Source organism: Camellia sinensis, chromosome 5 (assembly GCF_055761805.1).
Source record: "Camellia sinensis isolate YWXY chromosome 5, ASM5576180v1, whole genome shotgun sequence".
Taxonomy (NCBI): Eukaryota; Viridiplantae; Streptophyta; class Magnoliopsida; order Ericales; family Theaceae; genus Camellia; species Camellia sinensis.
Genome location: NC_138965.1, coordinates 121,564,015 through 121,590,179, shown reverse-complemented (window position 1 = coordinate 121,590,179; position 26,165 = coordinate 121,564,015). Strand labels below are relative to the sequence as shown.

The 26,165-nt window shown below is 33.7% G+C and overlaps 1 protein-coding gene across 6 annotated transcripts; it reads right to left on the bottom strand.

Moving 5' to 3' along the window:
- Positions 1-10,073: 10,073 nt before the first annotated feature.
- NAD-ME2 (NAD-dependent malic enzyme 2) lies at positions 10,074-24,385 on the bottom strand. 6 transcript variants are annotated; one of them, XR_014328553.1, is made up of 20 exons: positions 23,887-24,385; positions 22,944-23,040; positions 22,358-22,476; positions 22,068-22,235; positions 21,509-21,637; positions 20,925-20,985; positions 19,583-19,686; positions 19,414-19,497; positions 19,172-19,278; positions 18,950-19,043; positions 18,602-18,715; positions 18,322-18,387; positions 16,913-16,985; positions 16,730-16,816; positions 16,493-16,547; positions 16,341-16,412; positions 14,991-15,053; positions 13,596-13,710; positions 13,166-13,458; positions 10,074-10,357 (listed from the first exon to the last, which is right to left on the bottom strand). XR_014328553.1 is itself a non-coding variant. In XM_082867786.1 (19 exons), exons 1-19 carry the CDS (start codon positions 24,004-24,006, stop codon positions 13,387-13,389), a joined length of 1,800 nt encoding a protein of 599 aa, XP_082723912.1. In that variant the 5' UTR covers positions 24,007-24,385; the 3' UTR covers positions 13,110-13,386. The 6 variants fall into 6 exon arrangements, 4 of the variants coding, with proteins under 4 accessions (XP_082723912.1, XP_082723911.1, XP_082723914.1 ...); XR_014328552.1 differs by having other exon boundaries at positions 16,493-16,550; positions 23,887-24,382; XM_082867786.1 differs by lacking the exon at positions 10,074-10,357 and having other exon boundaries at positions 13,110-13,458.
- Positions 24,386-26,165: the final 1,780 nt, after the last annotated feature.

Genomic DNA, 26,165 nt, shown 5'->3' with positions numbered 1-26,165 from the left:
CCGGGTTCTCCTTTTTTCCAATTGATGCTTCGGCCAGGATTCTGGGCTTGGTGATCCTCAAAGTTCCCAGACACCCAGAAAAAATCGTCGTCATTCAAGTCTTTATCCGGTGTGTTTTTTATTATTTTCTCACGACAACAGCGTATTCTAAGGTAGTACACCCAGCCGTCTTCCTTCGAACCAATGGAGTATTGGTGAAAGATTTCGGCCAGACCGAGGTTGAGACTGGCTTGGCGGTTTAGTTCGGCTATTCCCATTATTATACGGTATGAATTGGTGGATAGTTGGGTTGGGCATAGTTTGGTTTGCCTAAGAAACTCACAAATCAATGGTTGGACTGGAAATCGTAGTCCGGTTTCAATTATGGACAAGAGGGTGAAGGGGACAAAGCCTTCATTCCCCCAGGGTATGACATCTTTTTCTGCCAGGGTAAGGTGTACATCGTCAGGTATGCCGTAATCCCTTCGGAATTCGGCTAGACCACCTGGCGTCTCAACTAGAAACCTATACTTCCCCATTTATTGTATAATTTATGAATAAATTAGTTCGGTCCAAAAATTGTGCACAGTAGCACAGTTGAGCGCGCAGAGGAGTGCCTGGGCAACCTAAGTCTGCAAAGTAGAAAACAAAGGGGTTAAGCACAGATCATTGGACCGTGCTACAAAATAAAAGTAAAAAATAGGAGCCCTACTTCGGCTATGTGGATGCTACAGGTTCTATCTCGGTTTCTGCAAGGTGATTGGTAGCTCGGTTTGACCGGTTGATCGCCTAGGGACAGCTTTCTGAGTTCCATATAAAAAACTAAGAAAGTTGGTTTAGTCCCAAAGGCCTAGATCGGTTGGAGTTCAGGTATCTCAGTATGCTAAGTGCAAACCTAGTTCGGCTGGGTACCTCGGCTAAGGTCTATCAAGAAGTGGTTTGACTTATTCAAAGCTACTGGTGTAAACATGAAGTATTAGTCCGGTTGTAAGCTGACTAGACTTTTACCTAGCTTAAACAATATCCTAGTTTGGTTGCATCATGATTTTGGATCAAAAACCAGTTTTCTACAGGATATTTCATATACTCATGTGTTCTATGGTTAAGTTTTTACCATAAAAGTACAGAAGCAAAGCAAAATGGAAAAATATGTTTTGCAAAAACACAAAAAACAAAATACGAAAACAAAGTAGATGTACAGTGCTTACCTGATGAAGAGGCAAGAGCTGGAGGGAGAATAACAGCTATGGAGAACACGAGCTCAGAAAATGAAGAAAACAATGGAGGCTCAGAGAGAGAGAAGGTGCAAAGTGTGTCAAAATGAAGAGACTCGTTTTAGGTAAAGGGAAAAAGGCGGGACTGTTCAAATTTCACGAAGTACGAAGACGGCGTGACAGCCGTCCTCAGTCAATCAGTGCGTGCCACGTGTCCTGGGAAGGAGAAACGATTCAGTTGCTGTGATTGAAGAGACGTTTTGACCGGACAAGCAGAGCCCGGTGTAAAATTAGCTCGGCTGGAAGGTTTAAGAGTTTTAACTCGGCTGGAAAAGCTAAAGGGTTTTTAGCTCGGCTGGAAAGGCTTAAAAACTTCAGCTTGGCTGATAGACAGGTAATCCCTATCATGCTGTGCAGATGGAATTAAGGGGCAATTGAGAGGGTAATGTTTGTGAAAATTGGGCCGAGCTGGGAGATGGTCATTATGGCCCACAATACGAAGGGCTGAGTAAAAAGGCCGTAAAGATATTCCGGCCCAAGAGAGGTACAAAATTACTCCGGCCGAGAGAAATGTAATGTTACTCCGGTCCGGAAGTGACTTAAAGTTAGGCCGGTCTCAGAGTTAGCATGGTCATGGCGTATTGTGGTTAGAACAGTCAGAAACTTGCTACTCGGTAGCTCAGTCTAAACACACCATGAGAGAACCGAGATAAGGTGTAGCGAAAGGAAGAACCGAACTAAGGATAGTTCGGTCTACTTTGTGGCTCAGCATAGCCAGTATTACTTCGGTCATGTTGGAGTTCGGCCATGGTAAAAACCATCTCACTTGGTTTAAGCAGTGAGGGGGGTGTTGAAGGATAAGTATTATCCTTCAGGAGGTTAAATCCTAGGAGGACTCTGCATGGAGGAGTAGAAGTCCTACTAGGATTGTGCCACACGAAACCTATAAAAGCTCGCGAACATCACCTTTGGAGAGGTAACACACAACTTTGCTTTTTGAATACACGGAGCTTTTGTCTATTTGTCAAGCTTACTGACTTAAGCATTTGAGAGGTTTCCGACACACACCCGCCGGCTAGCTCACGTTTGTGTTTTCAGGTGATAAAGCGACGACGTACAGAGGAGCGCAGACTTGATCAACAGGATTATACGAGAAAATTTATTTTTTTCCCGTACAATTTTTTATAAGAAATGATGTACTTAGCTAACTCTAAAATATTAACGAATTAAATTGTCAAAATTTGTCTTAAAAGTGAGCTTAGAGCATCTCTAATGATTGTTGTTATAATACCATTGTTATTGTTATAATTTAACAATGAATAGTATTATTTTGTCAAATTATAGCAATAGTGCTCCAATGGTCATTTGCTATTTTGACAATTCTCAATCAACTTTTCCTCCAAGTTTGTAGGTATTGTTTGGATATAGGTTTTTTTGTGATTTTATTTTTGTTTATTTTTTGTCTTTTATGACCTTTTTTTAACTATTTGTAAAAAGAATTATATATTTATATTATTTCCGAATAGACAAATATAAAAAATGAAAAAAATTAGAAAGATTAGAAAAAAAATTAAATATAATTCAATTTGAAAAATTAAATAGAAAAATTAAATTTGAAAAATTACTTGATTTTCTACTGTTTTAATTCTGTTTTTTCAACTGAATTTGGAGCCACAAATATGTCCATATTGGCTTATGTGGCATATTTGGCAATTGCTATTTTACTTATCAAATTTGAAAATAAATATGTCATATATCATCTTTGACAAGTAAAATAACAAGCCATTAAAAACTCATTTTTTATCATTATTATTAAATTATAACTTTGATAAGTGTTTTGAAAGCTCTATAAAGCCCAATAAGTCACGTCCAATGAAGTATCAAAATTTGACTGAAAAGTGAGCTCACAAAGCCCAGTACTGAAGCGAAGCCATAGCGAATAATATTATTTCATTTTATTGAAAGTGATTTATGATTGATTATTTAATATTTTCGGAATATAAATACAGATGTTTTATAAAATTTTAATTGATTAAAAAAAGTAAAGAGTCATGATTTATATTAATAATAGAGAAACAATATAAGAACTGAGTAATTAATGATTAATTTAAAATATGATCACGTAATATTTGAATTATTAAATAATTTTCCGTGGCTTATTGATCGTCATCGCTTAGACTCTTCTCCGAGTAATCGTCATCGATTATGTCAGGAGGCCTCCATTTCATTTTTATTTTTTAAATTATTCTTAAGTAGTCCAATTAAAAAGTACATGTCCAAATTAATAATTGTTGAAACCTAAATGGACAAAAAAATAATTATATAATTTGAACAATCTAAATCATACAATCAAATCTCCCATCTTAGACTTTTAGAAACTGAGTTGGCTTTTTAGTTTTTTTTATTATTTTAGCCTAGAGTTAAAAAGTTTAGTTTGGAAAAGATTTTCGATTTTTTTGTGAAAAAAAAATATGATTATGAGTTAGATATGATATTTTGTCTTATTGTGATTAAAAAACCTATTTTATTTTTTGTGACTATTTTAACCCCAAACCCACTTCCCAAACCCACTTCCCAAACAATGGCTTATTATTTACATTATATTACAACCACACACAGATCTTCTCCATCCTTTATTTTGAAATAGTAGTGATGAAAAAAAAATTATTATTTAGTAGTATGGTTTAAATTATTTAAATTTTGAAATGACCTCTTTACTCATCAAATAAGGTTTAACAATTATTGATTTAGACATTCATCTCCAATTAGTACATATTATCTTAAATTAAAAATGTTGGAGATTAAATAAATAAAATTAATAGTTAAATGATGAAATAGGCAAAATGAAGTTAATTTAGGGGATAAAAATAAAATTAACTCATTATTTTTTATAAAGTAAAGGAGAATTTTTTTCTTCAAAGAAATAGTAATTTCAATTGTTTAGTATTTGGTGTAGTAATGTTAAAATAGCATGTATAGCATAAAATACTAACTTCATGGTGTAATAGCGCACCTTTCTTAGGTGTGTTTTGTATATGTTATGCAACTCTTAAGGGGTTGCACAATGTAACAGAACCCTGTAATAGATGTTGTGCTTGTTGGGAAGTGGTTTTGTGAGCTTTTTTAGCTATTTTAGTTACAAAAGACAAAATAGGCTATTTTAGCCACAAAAGACAAAATAGGCTATTTTAGCCACAACAAACAAAACATCACATTCAACCCATAATCATTACACTCTTCTCTCATAAAAAAAGTTAAAAAAGTGAAAAAGTCTTTCCCAAACCAAGCTTTTTAGCCCAGGCTAAAATAGCCAAAAAAATCAAAAAACCAAAAAGTCAACCCACTTCCCAAACCAACCCTAAATAGCACAGAATGTAGCAAGCTACTACATTATACTATACATTTTAATCAATTAGTTATTTAATAAAATTCCATCTATACCATTATAATTAGAATTTAATTTATAACTTGTTTATTCTTTCATTTTTAATTAAAATTTTCACCTATCATTTATACCATTGTATTTTTGTTTGGTTTTGAATTTTCAAATGCAAATTTTGAGTTTTTGTATGTTTTGTTGTCGTTGGTGAACTGTTCATATTTTAGTTAATTTTTTACAAATATATTTAATCTATATACACTTAAAAAATAAAATATTTGTAGATAAATTTAAAATAAAAAAAATAAATGATACAAAAATACATGCAAAATCCTTTTTTTTAGAACGAGTTGAGGGAATTGGAGTGACCAATGCTACGAGCTTCTGTATATATATTTTTGTACATAGTCAATTTTTATATTTTTTAAAAGTGAAGAAACCAAATAATGAAAACATAGGAGTATTAATATTGAAGGCTAATTTGGAAAGATGGTTAAAAGTTAATTTTTGATTTTTACTTCTCTATTTTTATATATATATTTTTTCAAAAAAAAACTAAAAAAAATAAAAAGCTAATTTTTAACTAATTTTCTAAAACAACCCTAAGTGTAATTAACTCTATTTTGTTTTTGAGAATTTTTAGAAATTCAATGGTATTTTGAGAAGTTGGTAAAAAGTTAATTTTTTGATTTTTTTTTTTTTTAGTAGTGTTTTGGGAAGTTGGTAAAAAACTAGCTTTTTAGCTTTTTGGCTTTTTTTTAGTGGCTTTTTTGGCAAAAAGCTGGGTTGTTTTGGATAAAAAATCTGACTTTTTTGGCTAAAAAAGCTAAAAAGCCAAAAAGTTAGCTTTTTTGGCAACTTCCCAAAAGACCCAGTCTATTTTGTCTTTTTATGGATAAAAAATGTGAGAGGTGATATAAACGAAAATGAGTAAAAAACTAAAGAGACTTGCTATTAGCACCTACTTATTTTCTTAGGACCCCATTTCTTCTTTTTTTTTTTAATTCCAATTTTGTCCAAACATAAAATTTCATTTCTACCATCATCCTTAACTCTATGCATCTAATTTCCCAAACCCTAACCCTAATCCCATCTCCTTTCCTGTGGCAGTCACCACTCCTATTTCACCACCACCTCCAGCCAGTTCCCTACCACCACCACCAATCACCATGGTCACCTCCTCTTCTTCTCCATCTTGAAGCTATTCACTTGGAACAAAAATTCACAAAAGCGCTTGCTCTAAGACAAAGAAAACAAGATCGGAAACAATATTTACATAACCAAAGAACTTATCAAAAGTATGTCACAGAACAAGCATCCAATAAATAGAACGATTTGAGGCAAGAATCGATTTTGAGAAAGAGCAAATAATGGTTCTTCAATGACCGAAGATGCCTAGTCTCTTGATCTCTTCAATTAATACTATCGTTGGAAAATAGTTCCGAGATGTCGATGCACTGGAGAATCGTCTAGATACAGAAAAATAAGAAAGAGAAAGTAAAAAGATATAACAGAACAGAAGAGCAAGAAAAAAAAGCTTTGGGACTCGAGGAAGAAAAAGAGATGAAAGCGAGAGAGAAGGACGCTTCAGGTGTTGACCTCACCACTGTCGACGAGGTCAAGCAGCAGTACGACAGGAAGGTGTACGGCAGGCGTTAGGGGTGAGGAGGATGAATGGTGGCAATGGTTAGGATGGGAGCGTGTTAGGGAGAGGGTATAATTGGAATTAAGAAGGGGGTTCAAAGATAAAATAGAGGGGACTCATTTAGTTGGGTAGGGGTTCAAAGAAATGGAGGGTCCAAAGAAATTACGTAAGTGCTAATAGCAGCCCTCAAAGCTAAAACCTAGCTTTTTATTTGCTTCTCAAAACACCCCTCAATATAAAAACACTAGAAAGGATCCAGAATTTAAAATCAAGGTTGAAGATTCATTGATAGGGATGGCCACGGAGGTTTGGAGCAGGTTTGTCATTCACTGCTCCCATCCTTGCTCCAATTCCACCTTCGTTATGGGTGAAATTTTTCAACTCTAGCCCCGCCCTCGTGGATATTTGATATCCATAGATATCCGACCATATTTTAAATAGTTAAAAAAATTAAGAACCATTTAAATTCTTAAACATAATAAATAATTTTTTTATTTTTATATATATAACAGTGAGACTTTTAATATTATTATTTATTTATATTTAAATAAAATTATAAATTTTTAATATTATTTTCTTATATCTAATTATTTTATATATATATATATATATTATTAATTATATGAGGTCAAATTTAAATTATAACAATACATGTCCTTACTCCACTCCCATTGCAAAGTAACCAAAACATAATTTACCCCACCTCACATAAATATCAGGACAGATAAAATTCATCTGATTCAAACGAATATGAACAAATCCCAAATATCGAATTAAAATGACCATGCTTTTTCATTGATGGTGTTATCTCATGATAATAACTTCAATTATATACCATTGATTTGATGTTTTGCGATATTTTTTAGATTTTTTTCCCAGCCGTCGTCGTCCATAGACTTCCATTCAAATTTGTCGGCCAATAATAATCGTCATCGCTTATGTCACAAGCTTTTAGGTTTTGAGATTTTTTTTACACTAAAATTACACTTTAAACCCTACAATAATTCTCTCTCACTTTAACTTCAAATATTTGTAATAATTTTTTGCAATTATTTTAAAACAAACGTCTGTCTAATTTTGAACCAAAAAAAAAATGTCGTTTTTCTTTTAATGACAGGGTGGCAGCCACATATGACATGTAATGGATAAATTATACGTCGCGCCCAATTTGGCAATCAATTTTTTGGTTAAAATAATTAAAAATTTATAAATAAAAAAAAAGTTATGAGTAAATTATAAATATACATGTTAAAATTTACTTAAAAGACAAATTATCTCCTATAATTTAAAAAATTACAAGAACTTGTAAAAAAAAACTATTCGATATAATTAATTAAAAAAATAAAATTTCTAACTGTATCCTATACAATAATAAAATTAATTAAATTATTAATTAAAATAAATTTATAAAACTATTAATTAACTTGATAATTTGTTAATAAAAGAGCTATTTATTTGTTATGAAATTAGAAATTTTAAAAGATAAAATATAATTTCTATCACTACAGGAGACGATTCATATTTTAAACAAATCTCAAAAAATATATTTGTAATTTATTCAAAAATTAAAATATTAAAATATTTCATCATACACATCAATTAATCAAAAAACAAATTTTGTTTTTTTTTTTTTGAACGGAAAAATACGCCCCAAGGCTTAGACAGGAGGAAAAGGAACAGTCCAAGGCAACAAGCTCTGCCAAGGGAAAAGGAGGAGAAAAGACCCAGTTGGGTCCCAAACATCCACTGAGAGCAGATTTTGCCACCCAATGTGCAATTATATTTGAAGCCCTAGGGCTCCAAGAAAAGAAGAGTTGCCAACGGGAGGCGATGCATCTGATATCCCTAATAATCACAGCCACATTTCAAGGAAGAATATTCTCTAAATCATTTTTTCTTTCACAATTATTTATGTAACTAAGATTGTTTTAAGAAAGGGCTATTTTAATAAATTTCTTAATATTTTTTAAAAAGACTAATAAAAAAATAAAGAAAATAATTAACCTTTTTTGTAATAATTTTTAGATTTTTTAACTATCTTCTCCTATTACCAAAATAGCCCTAAAAAAATTATTCCAAATACTAATTACTGTGTTTAGTTTGAGTTTTCTGAATTAAATTTTTTAAAAATTGAGTTTTTTGGTTTTTGTATTTTTTATTTTTAGTGAATATATTTAAAATTTTAAACAATTTTTTTACTTTTTTAGATACACTTTACTTAGATGTATCTAAAAAGTAAAATAATTGTGAAAAAATATTTTAAAAAATTAATAAATACATAAAAATACAAAAAATATACTGAATTCTCATTTTTTTTTTTGTATTTTTGATATTTAATGAATTTTTAAAAGGTTTTTTTCACAAATTTTTTATTTTTTAGGTATATTTATGTTAGGTAGGTTTAAAAAGTAAAAAAAATTGCTTAAAATATTTAAAAAATTCAGTAAAAACAAAAAAACACGAAAAATAAGAAAGTAGAATTTTTTGAAAAGTGTTTTTGGAAAAATAGAACCAAGCAAGCTGAATTTTTTTTCACTTATTAAAAAGCTAAAAGAATCACATTACTGAAAAAATCAAGTTACCAAACGGGCACTTAGTTATCTCATAAAACATACGCATGAACCCTTAATTAATGGGCAGTTAGGCCATTTGTCTATTTCTGAATCTTTTGAGCCATTAGACCTAAGCTTTAATCTCCTTAGACCAAATGGATACAATTTGTTCAAAAAGACAACTATCTCTTAAAATTTACCAAACTAACTATTTGTTGAAATGTTACACGTCACTCATTCAACAATCACTCTATTGAATATCACATTTCTCTATTTCACCACTACCATCTGTAACTGCAACTGTAACTGTAACTTTTCCATCCAATTTTCTTGTGCGACCTTTTCCGGTGTGTTCGTATCACCAAACAAAATTTTACCTTTGGATAGACTTTCCAATAATTTTTCCTTAATTTAATTAAATAACCTTGAAAAACGTACCTCTTTTCTCTATTGCTTCTCAATCCTCTCTTTTCCTCTTCCCTCTCTCTACTCCTTGCCATCGACCATCCCTACCTCCCCAACCCCTCCATTGTCATCCCCACCACCTCTACCTACGCACAACACAATACAATATAATCACACAGCACATGACACTGGTGTGCTTCCTGCTTGTGAGGAGAGAAAGAATATCAAATGTGAGGATGAATGTTTTTTACAATATTTCTGATATGGTTTGGGAAAAGTTTTATTTTTCTTATGTTTTTTACACGATGGGGCTATAGGGGGATAGTGCATCTTGGAATTGTGGACCATATGGATCATGACTAGTAGAGGTTTCAAATGAGGCTGATTCATATGAAGCACCATCTTCATCTTGCGACTTCGCTTGGGCCAATAGTAACTTTACAATCTGAATAAGTTCGTCATTATTGGTCTTGGACTTGGGCTTTGACTTAGATGACTTGGATTTTGAAGGCCCAGAACTAGCTGTTAGGCTCCCAAGTCTGACTGTGGTAAGAGAAAATGGGCTTCCTTAAGTGACTGAAAGAGTTAGGTTCTGCTGAGAATATTTAACCATTGCAGGAGTAGGAGCATAAACATTGATTGCAAATTCTTGCTAGACTTGTTCAATAATGTGTTGAACTTTGAAAGCATCCCATCATTTGACAAAAATGTTGGCGACTGACTAGATTGTTGGAAATATTGTATTGCCATTTAAATATCCAAGGGACTTTATTTTTTGGACAAAAATGGAGCAATACAGGGAATTGACTTTTATGTTGACTCAATTTATAAATTGAAGAGAAATAATTGACTTTGTAACGCCTCAAATTTCTAACCCAAATGATAATACAACAATCATGGCTCTTTCAAAGAAAACTGAATATAAATCTCCAAACTTACATTACATGATACAATAGTTCTTCATGCAACAATACATTAATCCAACAACAAGTAAATAAACAAATAAATACCCCCAAGAGTTTACAAGTTTCCAAGGCTTGAGCCTGGTTACACAAAACGGTTATTCAAACCCACACAAACACAGCCCTTGACTTACACACAGAGTCACAGCAAAATGAGAGTATTGTACTCCCAACACACATACTTTCACGTCCCTAGTTGGGTGGGATCACCACATCTTTTCCTACACAAAAATCTCATAGAGTGAGCATAAAGCCCAATAGAAAATTTTTAACAAAGTATATACATTTTATACAAGTCTCAAAAGATGAAATGCACATGCCATGCTATGCCCCTTTTTGAAAATAAATCACATTTTCATCTTTTGAAAACCATCATGCTCAATGATATCATGCAATTTCAATTGTTCAAAACTTAACAATTTATTTCAAGGGCAATAAATACGACTCTGATAATCCCTAGATCGATGTCTGCAAGTAGACTATACAAGTACTATCAATTTGTCATTTTTACCGGTATTAACCGAAAGGCTCGACACCTATCCGCACCGGGTTTTCGATCTTTCACCCCAGACTCTCAGACCAACTTATTTAATATCATCTACATCACCTATCAAGACTTACCAACGTATTTATCCCAAAACCATTCCATAAAAACTTGTTTCTCAACATTATTTCCTCAATGCAAGTTTTCAAATCAATTTTCAAAGTTTAATGTAATCAAATGAATTGATATGCCAATAACACAAATGAATATAAATACTTTTATTCAAATTCATCATCCCATGAATAACACAATTCCATCTTCTCAAGTATCCTCAACAATCAGTCATTTCAAGACTATTTCAGCATTTTGAACAATAATTTTCAAGATGAACAACAATTCTCATATTCCCTGAAATTCATTATTTATATAAATATAAATAAGAAATTTTCCAAACATCCGTTTATTTTGACATACAAAATAAATATAACAATATCATTCATAGATTTTCAGTCTCTTTTAAAAAAATTCCAAAATTCTTGATTTTCTCACCAAAACTATACAACTCAAATCTTTTGCAAGAAAACTTTCCAAAATCATCTTTTCTTCAATCAACGAAGATTAAAACCCATAAAATCATTTTAAAAGAACAAGAGACAAATCCACTTTCAAAATCGCTCAACTTCTTGAATCAACAATCAATTTTCAAAGCTATCGAAAGAAGATTTCGAAAATCATCTAGATCTTGCAAAAATATATATATAACTCTAAGAAAATCCCTACCTCAAGTTTTGAAGAAGAAATGAGATGAAACTCCCAAAATCAACAGTGTCGAAACTCGATCTTCACCGCACACAACAAAACCCTCGAAAAGTTAACTAACTTTGATAAAGAACCTATGGCAGAACTCTAATGAATCTTGAGAAATCAATATTTTGATCCAATTTAGCATAGGAAAATGTAGAGAGAAGGGAGAAGAAAGGGTTTTTAGAGAGAGATATACAAAAGTAATCTGAAATATCAGACTCGAGTGTAGAAAGCCCCGTTCGAGCGTCAAATACACTTTCCCAGCACTTTTGCAGACAAGTCAAACTTCGGGAACCAAACATTCTCCGCTCGAGCGCATAAACGGCCGCTTGAGCGGACAAGCAATTTCTAATCCATTTTGCATTTTTGCTTCGGGCGCACTGCCCCTCAACCCCGCCAAGGGGAGCTGTCCCCTGGACCCCCGCGAGCTGACCGGACAGCTCGATCCCCAACATACTCAGCAAAGTGGCAAAACTGAGATCACTACAAACTTGTTTCATTAAATTAGTAGGAATAATTTCTAGGATGACACCATGTTGAGACTACCATCTCAGAAATCGTGAATTTCTGACTTGAATTTGTGGTCAAAAGAAAAGAACCAGGAGTGACTGTATGACTCTTTTGGTGGAGAAGGATCTTAAACCAGGCATCCATATAATCATAATAATTATATTGTATCTTGTGATTGGGAAGGTCACGAACGAGAAAAGGGAGACCCCACTCTTCCATGGATACAATATTGTGTATGTATAAAGAATGGTAAATGATTTTACTAGCATTGACTCAGTTATAGATGGGTTTGATGACTATGGACTGGTAATGAAAGAGGATGTCTTTATAAAAAGTAATCGACTTTTCCAGATGGGATGAAATGAAATGCCATCCAGAAGAGAAATAGGAGGTAACTAGTTCATTGACATTGTGAATTTTTTTATGGACTAATTCTTTGTAGAAAAGATGGACTGGTTGGGGTTTAAGAACATAATCTGTTCTTGAAGTTCTGTATGGATTATTATGAGACATTGGAGCAATGGACTGACAAGTAAAGGGCTCTGATACAAGAACAAATAAAAATTAATAGAATAATAAGATTAACAATAAAATAAAATTAAAATAATAACAGCAACAATAACTAAAAGATTTGATAACTGAAATAACAGTAAAATTAATAATAAAATTAAAATAATAATAAAAAGACAGATAACTTACAATCATAAATTGTTTACTAGAAATAACTTGAAAGTCTAGCTTCAAAATACACAACTTCAAAATACAATTTGAATACAATTTTTTGAGAATTAGATAAATCAAGAATCCACCTGGAAATTCACTCTTGCTTTTATTCTCAAAAAATTGTATTTAAGTTATATTTTAAAGCTGGACTCTCAAGTTATTTCCAGTAAACAATTTGCGATTGTAAATTATCTATCTTTTAATTATTATTTTAATTTTATTATTAATTTTACTATCATTTCAGTTATCTATCTTTTAATTATTGTTGCTGTTATTATTTTAATTTTATTTTACTATTAATCTTATTATTCTGTTAATTTTTATCTGTTATTGTCCGTATCTTGCTTGCTTCCCTCCCCCCTCCTATTCCACCTAGGCCTTCAATATCATTCCCTTTCAGTAAGTTCCAATAAAGGAGGCCGAAATCATCGATGACTGATCAAATTACAATATTTTGAAAAAACTAAAAAAATGCAATAAGATTAACAATCCATGACCAGCATCTTACTTAGCCAAAAGGGCTTTACAAACAACTGCAGGGGGGTCATTCTTCACTCCTGACCTCCTTTCTCCAGTTCTGCCATTTCGTCCGTTATTGTTCTGGGCTCGGGAAATTACAGTTACATAATAATAACTGACCATGAACATATGAATGGCTGCAGAACATCGAGACAAAGTCTGCAGAAAAAAATCTATCGTGGAGAGGGAGAGAGAGAGATGATGGGAACTCTATTTCTCATGAACAAGAGGGCTGTAAACAGGATACCACATGTTGTGTGTGACATATTCCACAATTTCCTCCTGCAATCAAAATATTAAAGCCACAGATGAATACCTATAACAATAACACAAACTCTAGTTGAACTGAGTTTGACATATTTATGACTTTGCTAGTATCATTTTTGAGGTTAAAAATGAAAGATGAAATCAATCCATACTTTTGACATCTGCGTGAGCTCTCGGGCTCCCACATCACCGTGTCCTTCTGCCAGTTCTTCAGCAACAGCTGCTTGAACAACAGCAGCTCCAACCTCTGCCGTTATATGCCGAATGCTGCAATGATGAGTAGGCCACACCATTAACAAATTAGTTGGGGTTCTTTTTCCTGTATTATTCTAATTTTATTATGGGATGTCTTCAAGGGGATTAGAGGTTGGATATTTAGTTTTAGGGGCAAAAACGAGCCGAGTCAAGCTCAATAGTAGATTGTTCAAGCTTGGTTTGATCATTAAATGAGCTTAAAATTATGTTCAAACTTGACTTATTTACATAACGAATTGATCTCAGACCAACTTTTAACAAGCCAAACACGAGTTGATTTTTTATAGTGTATATAACCTTATCAAGCTGAGCAGTAGGTTGTTTGAGCTTGATCTGAACACTTTAACGAGTTTAGTTTGTTTACATAACGAGTCTATCTCAAACGAGTTTTAACAGCTGTATTTTGTTCTGGCTGCTTTAGATAAAGTAAAAGAGAACTTGATTGTAGTATCAACCATATAGTCACAATGAATGGAAAAGGTTTCATAGTTCTGAGTTCACAAACACAAAGATTACCATGGCTATGTAGTCTTTGCAGACTACAACCACCTGATTGTTGATTATTTTTTATATATTATTATATCTAAAACAGAAAACCTACTAATCAGAGAGACTTTCCGCACTACTATTAGATGGTTGAGGTCAACAACTTGTGTAATAGGCAGGGCTTCCACATACACACTCAGTTTAAACAAAAAAATAAAAGAAGAAGAAAGAGGGACGATGAAGCTCTGTTCAGCCCTAAATTGCCAAACAAATTGAAGTTACATAGACCTACTTCGTTGAACATCCTTATGTTGTTCAGAATATAACTCAACTTGAACATAACCAGTTTATTCAACCAGTCAAACATTTGTTTGAACGTGTCAATGTTCATCACATTTGTCCCAACATATCAAGTTTGTTCAAAAACAAAAAAAAATTAAAAGTCATAAAATCACCAATTATGTTGAAAAATAAATACATTTTTGTTGTGAGAATCCTCCCATTACTCAATTAAATGTATATAAGTTTTATGAGATTGGTGGTGATTTCTTAGTGAGGATGAGAATGGGAGAGTTGGGAGGGCATACCTAATTTTTTGACTTTTAAGTGTAATTTTTCTTTGTAATAAAAAATTCATTAATTGGTGGGTGTATAGAGAAAAAAAGAAGGGAGTGTATCTAGAAGCACCCTAATATGTTGAACTTTACTAGAAATTACAAATATGTGAGCTACTGTCTAATTGACTCCAAATTTTGAGGAATTCAATGTATTAATCATTAATTTTCTAATTGAACTAAGAAAAATACCTTCTAGTAGGTGGATACAAAATACCCTGCTGAATTTCTTCATCTGTAATATATGAAGCAAGGCTGCACAGAAAGAATTATATTAGCAATATTATTGTTGCACATAATGTGATAATCAGAAGAATAAGAATAGGTTGAGCCATATACAGAAAATCACCCAATCCTTAGTAACTGTCCACACCTCAATGCATAGGTTAACAGTTCAAATCATTGAAAATGGACTCATGGTGGGCTCCACAGGCCCCTCAAGATCAGATTTGAACGTGAGAGAAGCCCAAAATGGATTAAGATGCCTTTAGCTCTTTTAGCATTTAGAATTTGAAATTGCACCCAGTTTTTGATTAATATCAACCAAAAATTTATGAACCGAGTTAAAAGATAGGAGGAGGCTCAATCCAATCACTTAAATTCTGACATTGCTAATTAAAATTCTCATTCATAAAGAGAAGAAGAAGAAGAGAAAGAAAAAAAATAAACTCATGTTTGTAATAGCAGATGGAGCACCCAACCCAAAAAGAATGTATGCTTTCTATGACACATAAAAATAAAAATAAATAAATAAAAAAAATAAAAAAAGAGCCTGATAGACCTAACTTGAGCCACCTTATTCCATGGAAGCATGGCTAACAATCCAACAAGAGTGGATAAGCATTCCCCTAATGCATGGGCCAATTTGACACCTACTAAGATAGGCACGAGCAAGTGGGATTAGAGTGAAACTGCCAAGGGAAACACCAACCTCTTGGTAATTCTTTTCATGAACTTTTCTCATGTTATAAAAGTTGTGAGGACAGTACGTTACACAGTCCCATTATAAGTGCAAGGCAAGATTCATATGTCAATAGTTTGGAAGCTGGTGCATTTGTATATTGAGGTCAGCTGAGTCTAAAGAGAATTTTGGGATGGATATGCCTCATTATTATTGTTTCTCCAATTTTCTAGTGCAGCCCAATGCTTTCTTTTTTTTCCCCCCAAATAATCTTACATGCTTTTATTTCTTTTGTTTCTCTTACTCATTTTAATTCTACCCCTCAAAAAGTTCATTTCCCACGAAATGGAAGATAGGATGCAAAGGGAAATATATTGGGCCTTCTGGTCTCTCGCATCTTATAATCAGAATTGCACCTTACAATGAACAATGTCATAGAAAAAATTACACAAACCCACCCTCCCAAATTTGGGAGTTCAAAACATTACTCATACATGTGGTGTATGAATGCCACTAGTAGTCAGTTGTTCATGGCTGCTATATAATGATAACACCTTATTATAAATATAAAAAAAAATGTCACTCTAAAATGATTACAAAACTAATGTTAGAACAAAGTGGTCAAATTATTCAATTTTTACCATTCAGCAGCTGCTAGCAACATTCCATCTGAAATAAAATGAGAACCTGAGAGAAGAGCTCCCAACCCAACCCTGACTCAAGTCAAAAAAGTTTCAGATAGTTGTTAAAAATTAAGCACAATAAAACAATGATTTGGAAATTAGCCACTAACCCGGGAAACAGATACATATTATTTGCTTGATTTACGTGGCCCACTTTTCCATTTCCTGCTGACAAGCATATAATTGGCGAAGGTCAGAGTAATTGGACAACAAAGGAAGACCGGAGGAGTACAGAAGTGTTGGATGCATTGACTATGTATTGCATGAGTTGAGTGAAACCAATGAATTTAATGATACTGTGCCCAAACACTTCATAATAAGTTATCATCAAGAGAAAGAAACAATACCAAGGTCAACATGTTTAAAAGGGCTCCCACTTGCAAAAACTATATGTTCTCCAGCATGCTTGAAAGCATCAACAGCAGTGCATTCAGCTGCACCAAAGAATATGCAAATACTATGTTCAATAGAGAAATTGGGAGTTCTATAAGTAAAATATGGTTTAATTTAGAGGTCTTGTAAAGACAAACCATTCAATGTTGGATTTGACATAGCAAAAATGGCAGGTTTAGTAGAATCCGACTCTCGCATGGCCTTAAGCACCTGATTTACATGCAAACAATATAAGTAAGGAATATGCAAATGTAAAAAGACACACATCTAACGAGCTCAAAAATTTACTGTCAAGTATCCATTACACAGAGAAAAGGGGCAACACTCACCTTTATTGTGCTTAGTTAGTGTCTTACAGTTAAAAATACACAGCCAAAGTTGAGTATGAGAGGATGAGGAAATTGAGCATGTGAGGGTTAGTAGGAAAGGGCATAATGACCATGGATTTGACTGAGGATATTGCTCTTCAGAAAGCTTTCTAGAAAAGGATTCATTAAGTCAAACTAACTAGTAAAATTGGTGCATTGTTGTGTTGAGCTTAGTGGAGCGAACTATAATAGTGATGATAACAAATGACATTTAGTTATCTCGATGAGGTATGCTTTTATATCCTAATAATAAATAGATGAATCGGATTATGTAGCAGAAGTTGGATAAGTAAAATGATAACTTTGATAGGATAAACAAAAAAACCATCTCTAAAAGGTATTGCCGACATTTAGCAAGTGAGAACAAAAAGTTGCATAGCAAAATGGATTCCAAAAAAACAGAAATCATTTCTCTGTCGAGCATAATATCACAGAAAGCCAAGACTCATATCTCCAACTATATAGTTGAGGCCTAGTTTACATGGACTCCAAACAAGAATCAGGTGTGGGTGTGTATCCAAATGTCATATCTTTGTAAACCTCAATATTTGGAAATTGAGATGTATCCAAAAGTTGGGTACAGGTACACAGAGACATCTGGAATATTTACATATATTGCGTATTACATGATATAGGATTTAGGGAAAAGGGGGGGGGACTTCTATCTCTCATCCATGTCAGAGGCTAGAAAGTTTTCTTACTACCAAATGTGAGTTTCTTCTTCAAGCATTGTAAAAAATAAAGGATCCAAGCATCTAATTTTGGTACGAATATTTGACACATATCCCATACGCTTACCCTTGCCATACACTAGGAGGAATAGAAGCAGGGACGAGAATCCAGGAATATCACTATGGGGGTGCGAAAGTATGTTTGGGAGTGCAAACCCTTATAATTTTAAATTTTTTAGTATAATATATGATGATTTTCAAATTTTTGAAGGTGCCTGCCCCCAGATCCATCCTTTAATTGAAGAGTCCATATAACACTTGTTGGAGCAGCAAGTGTAAATAGATTTGCTCCAACTAATACCATTTGTCGACAACTAACCAAACAGTACAAAAGCCAGAACAACATGCTTTCCCAACTAGAATTAAGCCAACTTCACTGGTTTATTATGCTTCATTTAAAAGTCGGAAACCAAAGACAAGGAAAAAGCAGACTTAAGGGTTTGCCACCTCCTCATTGAAGATACCACCAACTCCAGACAAACCAAGTAGCACATGAGGCTTGACCTTCTTAACCTGAACAAAATTCATTCCCAGCAATTAGTTTTCATAGAATTATGAAAGTACAAAACTCCTAAAGACAAAAACAAAAATCCTTGAGCCAAAAGGTCCAGATTTCATGTATTCAAGAAGCAAGCTAAACAACCAAAGGTTCTTGTTCATACAAATATTATATTAGATCAGCCTTGAACCGACAGAGGTTGCCAAAAAACAATCCAATAAGATTTACCACATCAACAAGATTTGCTCCCTCTCTAAGTCCCAATCCCTCAATCTCTCCAGGGGCTTTAGCAAATGGTGCAGCTGCTGGATCAATATTCTTCCTTGCCTTTGTGATGAGACCCTGCATTTAAAACAATTTTAATTGAGTATTATTGCTTGAAGAAAAAAATCCCATGAACAGGAGTCAATAATGCCATCACCCTATTGACAGGTTTGTCTAAGACATATGTTTTCCTCATTTTATTAGAAGATAAATATTCAGTAAAAAATAAAAAAAAGGTTATAATTTATAAATATGGCGATCGATATTTTCAGCACAAATGTTAAAGAGCAAGTAATGTGTGTAGAACCACACATCTTTATCAAGTAGGAAAAACTGAGGATTTGCTGCTGCTCCTGCCATTCTTGAAACAGCCTGCACAGCCATGCCAAGAACGCCAAGCCCTGCACTGAAAGCCAGAAAAGCCAGAAAACAAATAAGATGCAACTTGCAGTTGCCACTATAAACCATCTTAAATCATAAAGAAGTTGCACATAAACCGGAATACAGTTCATTAAAATTGAATTTCACCGGTACCTTCCAGCTCCAACTACAACTATCTTTTGGTTCACAAAGTCAGTCAATGGCCGACCTTGTGCCCTTACAGTCCCAAGCAGTCCTGCCAGCGCAACACCAGCAGTTCCCTACACGACATGAACTCAAGCAATATCAATGTCATTATAGTGGAGCTACCATTAATAATCTCACATCACTTTGAGCCCTATTATATTATTCACTGCTTCCATGGAGAATAGCAGAATACAAAACCAAGAACTCACCTGTATGTCATCATTGAACATGCAAAACCTTTTACGATACCGTTGCAGTGTCTCAAAAGCCCACTTCATTTGGAAATCCTCAAACTGATAAGATTCCCCAACCATCAAGTTATCAGTAAGATACTGTTTACACATCAAATAAGATGTCATACTTCTGAAAGAACTGGACCTGCACGATCGCCTTGGGCCAACGTGCATGAACCGCCTCCATAAATTCATCAATAATTGATAGATACTCTTCTCCTTCCAACCGAGGTTGTCGTAGTCCTAAATCTGTTAAACTAAAATCTTGTGAAAAGAAATTCTGAAGTTTGGTACAAAGAATGGGTTCACAAGAATTTCTGTAGCTTGAATTAGTAGAAAATATGGAAGAAAAAATAGAGTATATTCAGCAGAATTATATATTAACAATGGATAAACATGAATGGAGATCAATATTTCAAGTTTTTTTGGATTTAACTGCAAGTTTATAGAGATCAAAAATTATTTTTTTTCTGTATATTTCTTAATTTTTCATAACTTTTATCCATGTTAAAGTTGGTTCTAACTTCTAAGTATCAATTATTATTGAATGCACTTTGCATAGGAAATTAGCATACTCAACAAATTGAAGTCGTTACCTCTGTCAGCATTCAATGTCTTCCAGTTGAATAAGAAAAGAGAAATGATAAATATATGAAGTGTTATGTCCAATATTATAATGCTTCGAATCTCTTTTACAGAAACCTATCAATTGTATTTGTGAAATCACTTTTAATGAAATTCATATTGTTGTTGCAGTCATCTGCAAGGACTCTAGCAGTTCTTCACCAGACTAGAAGCTGATTTCAGAGTCATTGAACGTGCCTATATATCATGATTGAAATAGTGTAAAGTCATGCTATGATAGTCAAATATGGCCTAGAACAGGATGCCTGACTACAAAATTGAGTAATCTTTTGGTGCATTAGATTTGTCCATCTTCATCTACTGATTCATATATTATCCTGGTGATTCTGTCTCTAGTGACACAGTCAGCATCAATGAAGTTACATATTTTTCTTATCATAGGTCATTTGCATGGTACCCTCAAAAGTCCAGAGACTTCAACTTATATGAAAAATATTCAACTTACTGAGAAATTTTTTTCTGTAAGTTACATACATCAGAATCATCAGATATAAACATATACCTCTGTCAGCAGAATACTTATACTAGTAAAAAATAATAATAACTATAATATTATATGTACGGTGGAGTATGCATCTGGGTTAAAACAGTGTGTTTCAGCTAATATTAGCAACGGTGAGAAAGAACACAAGCAAATTAAGCAAAAGTGTGAACAGCTCAAATAACAGAAGCAATAAGATAGTTAATTATGTTAAAGAGCCAGTGATCTGATTGAATATAATGAGTCCCAAAATGAGAACCCGTCACCATTTATGAGGCATAGATAATAAGACAAGTTAAATAAAGAAAAAGAACCACAGAGCAGAAGAGAAACAGTGACAAGTCAACAAATTTCTACTCACAAAGACGATCTTCAAGAAGATTTTGATTGTTGGTACCAACATCAAGCATAACTGGGAGAATCTGTTATCAAAGATAAACACAGTTAGATTGGTATAAAAGAAAGAGAAAGTGAAAGGATAAAACTAATGTCCAAAAGTGGACATTAGTTTTTGAGATCTGGTTGACCCAAGTATCTTTGAGATCTGGTCAACCCAAAATTATTGTTACTTTTTCAGACATCTATCCTTCTATCTCATCTATAAAATTTATATATGGAAGGAAAATAGCCAACACATTTTCATAGCATGCAAACATATCACCACAACGTGTCATGATCCATGTCAAGCACGGCAAGTATCCTTCGTGTTAGCCTGAATGTGTATATTTTTTGTGTCAGTGTGCACAGTTGTGCAGCAAAGCACTCTCCGAGGGCAGGTAATGTCTAATTTTTTGATCCTGGTATGGGAGAATAGGGCAAGAGAAGGACAATTGCACTTATGCACACTAGTATATGTATACCTATTCAATTGTAGTAAACAACTCTGTGAACATGTACACACAACATGCACCTGTACATATAGAAAGAGAGATGAATAGAGCATACTCTTTGTGGGTTGATACCAGCAGCAGCAACATACACATCAAGTTTTCCAATGGGTATTCCAATTCCCTGGACTCCAAGATCACCAAGGCCAAGAATACGACTGCCATCTGTCAGGACAATCATATCGACCTGAAATATAGAAGAATTTTCATTTCCAGTGCAATAAGGGACAAAACCTTTTAAGCTGCAAGGAATGCTGAATTTGTACAATTTTCATTTCTTTGCATGCAAAAATGCTCATATGGTAGAGAACACACTCTCCAGTGTAAGTTACTTTTTTGGCCTTGCAGTTATCAAGTGTAAGCAGCAATCATATTAACGATCTAACCTCAAGTGAGCACACTCTATCATCTGCACTATACCACATAGAAATTTAACTATTCTATTTTTACTACAATTTACAATTTCCTGCAAGCTTTGCAGCTTGACAACTTTTGAGAAGAAATTACTGTGGAAACACAATAAAGTAGAAAACACCGTTCATGTATAGCCATCAAGTAGGTGAAAGCAAAAAAGAGAACAAAAGCATACAGTAACACATTCTAGGTTTGCATAATACCTCATGAGCAGGCCAGTTATAGATCATGGACATCATCTCTCCTTTATCTTTTGCACTGAAATACATTCCCCGCGGACGTCTAAACAACCCTGAATAGTTTTGACATACCAATCCTACTGTAGGAGTGTATATTATTGGAGCAAAATCTTCGATGTTATCAATAAGGACCTGGAGAGAAAAGCAATAGAATTGAATCAAATAATTATTAGATTCTCTCTAGAAAAAGAAAGATTATAATTAATTCTTAAATCAAATATTGTTTGCAAGCTGATATTTGCCACCAAACTTACTCGGTAGTATAACGTCTCATTCCTGTCATGCAGTCTATTCAAGATCCTCCATTTTGCTAATGACACAACACCTTCTTGTTGGCCTTGAGTATTTTTTTCAAGCGATCGATACGACTCCACTAACAATAGAAACAACATAGCATCAAGACCACTAATTTTGGAAACAAAATCTATTATAGAAGGAAGAAGAATGAAAAAAAGGAAAAAAATTGTAGGAGAAATCTCATCTAAGGTCAATTCGCATCGAGAGAATGTTTGTGGCTGAGTACTAGGGGAGGTTACAGATAAAATAGCTAATTTGATATGCAAAAATATTTTCTTTTTTTTTTTTTTTTTTGGTCTACTGCTTATTGCAAAATCAGTGACACCAAATATTGGACATAACTTTCCGAGCACTTAAAAATTACATACAAAAGGGAGTGCTTCATCCAAAATAGTTAGCTCTGTGGATGGGTGGTAGAATACGGGGGTTTTAGGGTTAAAGGTGCATCAAAAGGATAGAGTTTTAAGAAAGACGATACAAGATAGAGTATTAATTATAGGTATCACTGTCCCGAGAACAAACCATAGTGGGTATTAAACTTACTAAAACGATCGTATTGCTGCTCAAATGATATCACACGAGGAGGGAGGAGACCACGGAGCCCAAGTCTATCTCTTTCCGTTAAAGGGAAGCCAGTATCCTGCATTTGGAAAATCCACAAGGAAAAATGATAAAATAAAAACAAAACAAAGCAAAAGAAGAAATCGGAAAAGGCTTCAAAGTCAATAGGGAATTTCTCCACCAATAATCATGGAATTCATTTAAATGCATGCTCATCAGTAGTCTGTACGTGAAGCTAGCACGGGCAAATAACTGAAATGCTTGTATCTTACTGCATCTTTTCACAAATAATACAGGATAAGGGGATGGACCAGATAAAGTCCTAACCTATTCTCAAACCCATACGTGAATTCTCACGCTTGACAGCCTTATCTTTTATTTATTTTTCTGGAATGCCACTGAACTTGTTTCAAGCACCCAAAAAAAAAAAGCCGAGCTATAGCTTTTTCAAAATCATAGCACAATATTTTATCATGTAAAAAAAACAATCCTCATCTATTCCTTCACATTCAGAATATCAACGAAAAATTGTATTGGCCTCTATCACTTAAACAAAAGTACAACTAAAATCCAAACTAACTAAAATCCAAACTTCATTAAGAGTACCATCCACTGGGACAAATTGAGCACATATTCAACATCTCCACTCTACAATGTCCAATTCAGTAGCTTTGAGCACTGAACTAATACAATCTCACAAAGAATTAACATTACTCGTTCAACGCTCATACATCAGATAGTATAAATTTCACAAAATTATACCCAATGCCCCTATAATTTGACTCCTTGTGTCAATTTGGTCCTCGTAATTCTAATTATATCAATTTTGCCTCTTAATTTTTCACATTGTGTCCATTTAATCTAATTGATAATATTAAATTGGACATAAATCAAGACAAACCAGAAATGAAGATAAAAGATTGACCTTATTGAACCACGGATCATGAAGAATATCAGTACCGCGCTTGTGAACTATGCAGGGACCAGGGATGGCCGTCGAGAACCGGCGGAGATTCGTCGCCGCAGATCGAACGAGCCTCCACATTTTTTTAAACCCTAAAATTCAAACACCAAACACAAAAAGCAAACTCTAACTCTCAAGATCAAAGAACACTCACTGACTTTCAGTCCACTTTCTAAAACCACTTGTCGTGTTGGTGTGTTTCACACAACAACATTGTGAGAGTGAGTAGCTCTGAGTCTTATACAAGTTATAGAGAGAGAGAGAGAGAGAGAGAGAGAGAGAATGATATCCATATATGTGTGTAGAGAGAGAGATGGGGGGTATCGGTGTTTCTACTCTGTACTTGAAAGTGAACAGTCGAAGCTGTTGAGAGATGAGGAGGGAATGAGGTGGAGCTGCCCGGGATTTACGGGCAGGGATTGTGGGCCGAAGGAAGGGTGAGAATTTTGGGGACTGCGATGTCGGGTGGTAAGTGTGTTGCCCGAATAAAAGGCGGGCAGAGAGGGGCATATTCGGTAATTATTAGATGGCAGGTCTGAAATTTCTTGTCAGGACTCCGCATGTGGACGGTTTTTTTTTTTTTTTTTTTTTTTTAATGGGGACACGTGGATGATTTTTATATGAAATGAGGTAGCTCCAATATGGAAAACTTGGGTACCTTTTGATTTATTTGACAGCTAAAAACTCAAAATGTGATTGGTTATGGATATTTAAAATTCATAATTTAAATTTTAAAATTAATTTTAATTTTTTTTATACGATTTAATGTTATGTTAAAAAAATATTTTTTTATTTTAAAAAAATCAAAAAAAAACATTTTTTATTTTGTTCTTCAAATTATTTTTTATTTTTTCCAAAAATTATTTTTTATTTTTGAAAAAAATATTTTTTATTTTTTAAAAAAATATTTTATTATTTTTTTTTAAATATTGGCCAAATACTTTTTTATGATTTAAATATGAGTCGTGCTAGGGAGCTCGAATTTGGAGCCCCTGAATCCCCCGAATCAACCAAAAATCAAGAGAAGAAGAAGAAGGAAGAAGAAGAAGAAGGACTGGAGGGGGCAATATCAACCGGGCGGAGGCAGGGCGGAGACGATCGGCCGACAAGCTACCACGAGCGACGAGCTGCGATCTGCGATCGACATCCACTGTCGCTCGCACCGCCATCGCCACACCCACCGTCACCGGCCGTCTCTCTCTCTGTTTCCCTTCTCTCCTCACCTCCTCTCTCTTTCTCCCTCTCTCCTCTCCTCTCCTCTCCTCTGTTTCTCCCTTTCTCTCCCTCTGTTTCAGAAAAAATAAATAAATAAACTGCCCAAAACGACGTCGTTTTGGGCAGTCGGGGGATCATGGGGAACTTTCGAGTTACAAAACATTTTTGTTTAAATATATATATATATATATATGGGCGATCAAAAATTTTTAAAAATTAAATATTTATTTTTAAAAATAAAATTAATATTTTTAAAAAAACTAAAAAATATATTTAAAATATTTACAAAATTAAAATATTTAAAAAATAAAATATTTAAAATAAAAATTTAAATAATATTTTTAAAAATAAAATAAAAAATATTTAAATAAAAATTTATTTTCTTATAAAAACTACAAAATAAAATAAAAGAATATTTTTTTCAAAAAATAAAAAAATATTTTTTGGAAAAAATAAAAAGTACATTTAGACCACGTATGTAAAAGAAATAAGCAAACTTTACTATAATATTATAAAAATATTTGACTACAAGACCAAAAAACTATTTTAGAAAATTAGTTTTGAAAATTTCTAATCAAACAAGTTTTTAATTTGTAAATTTCTAAAAATTACTTTCAAAATATACAACTTAAAAACTAATTGTGTGGGTGATTTTTCGACCACACTGCCCGCTTAGTAACCAGCTGGAGAGCACTGGTAGAATAGATGGCACCGGACTGACCTGCAACAGAAATATAAGAATCCCACGGTGGTTTCGACCACCCGGGGGCATTCCGACGATCAAGTCAGTATATCTCTCAAAGATAAATCAAATACTAAACTCACAAGCTTGAGTATCAAAAGCATACCTTAGACCCATGGGGGTACCTCTCTTTTATAGCCAACACAATCCTAGTCTCAAAAGGAGCCTGGCCCTAATGGACTTAGGATTACTGCTAATCTGGGACTCCCAGTGAGATTAGGATAAACTCTCTAAGAGTCTTATCTTTACCCAAACTGAAGTTTTCTCTCAATCTAGGACTCTT

Coding starts and splice junctions, on each gene's coding strand:
- NAD-ME2 (XM_082867785.1), bottom strand. CDS start 24,006: ATGTGGAGGCTCGTTCGATCTGCGGCGACGAATCTCCGCCGGTTCTCG. Junction 23,041..23,886: donor ATGATCCGTGGTTCAATAAG/GTCAATCTTTTA, acceptor TTCCAAATGCAG/GATACTGGCTTCCCTTTAAC. Junction 18,716..18,949: donor TTTTCCTACTTGATAAAGAT/GTGTGGTTCTAC, acceptor TTTTAAATGCAG/GGTCTCATCACAAAGGCAAG.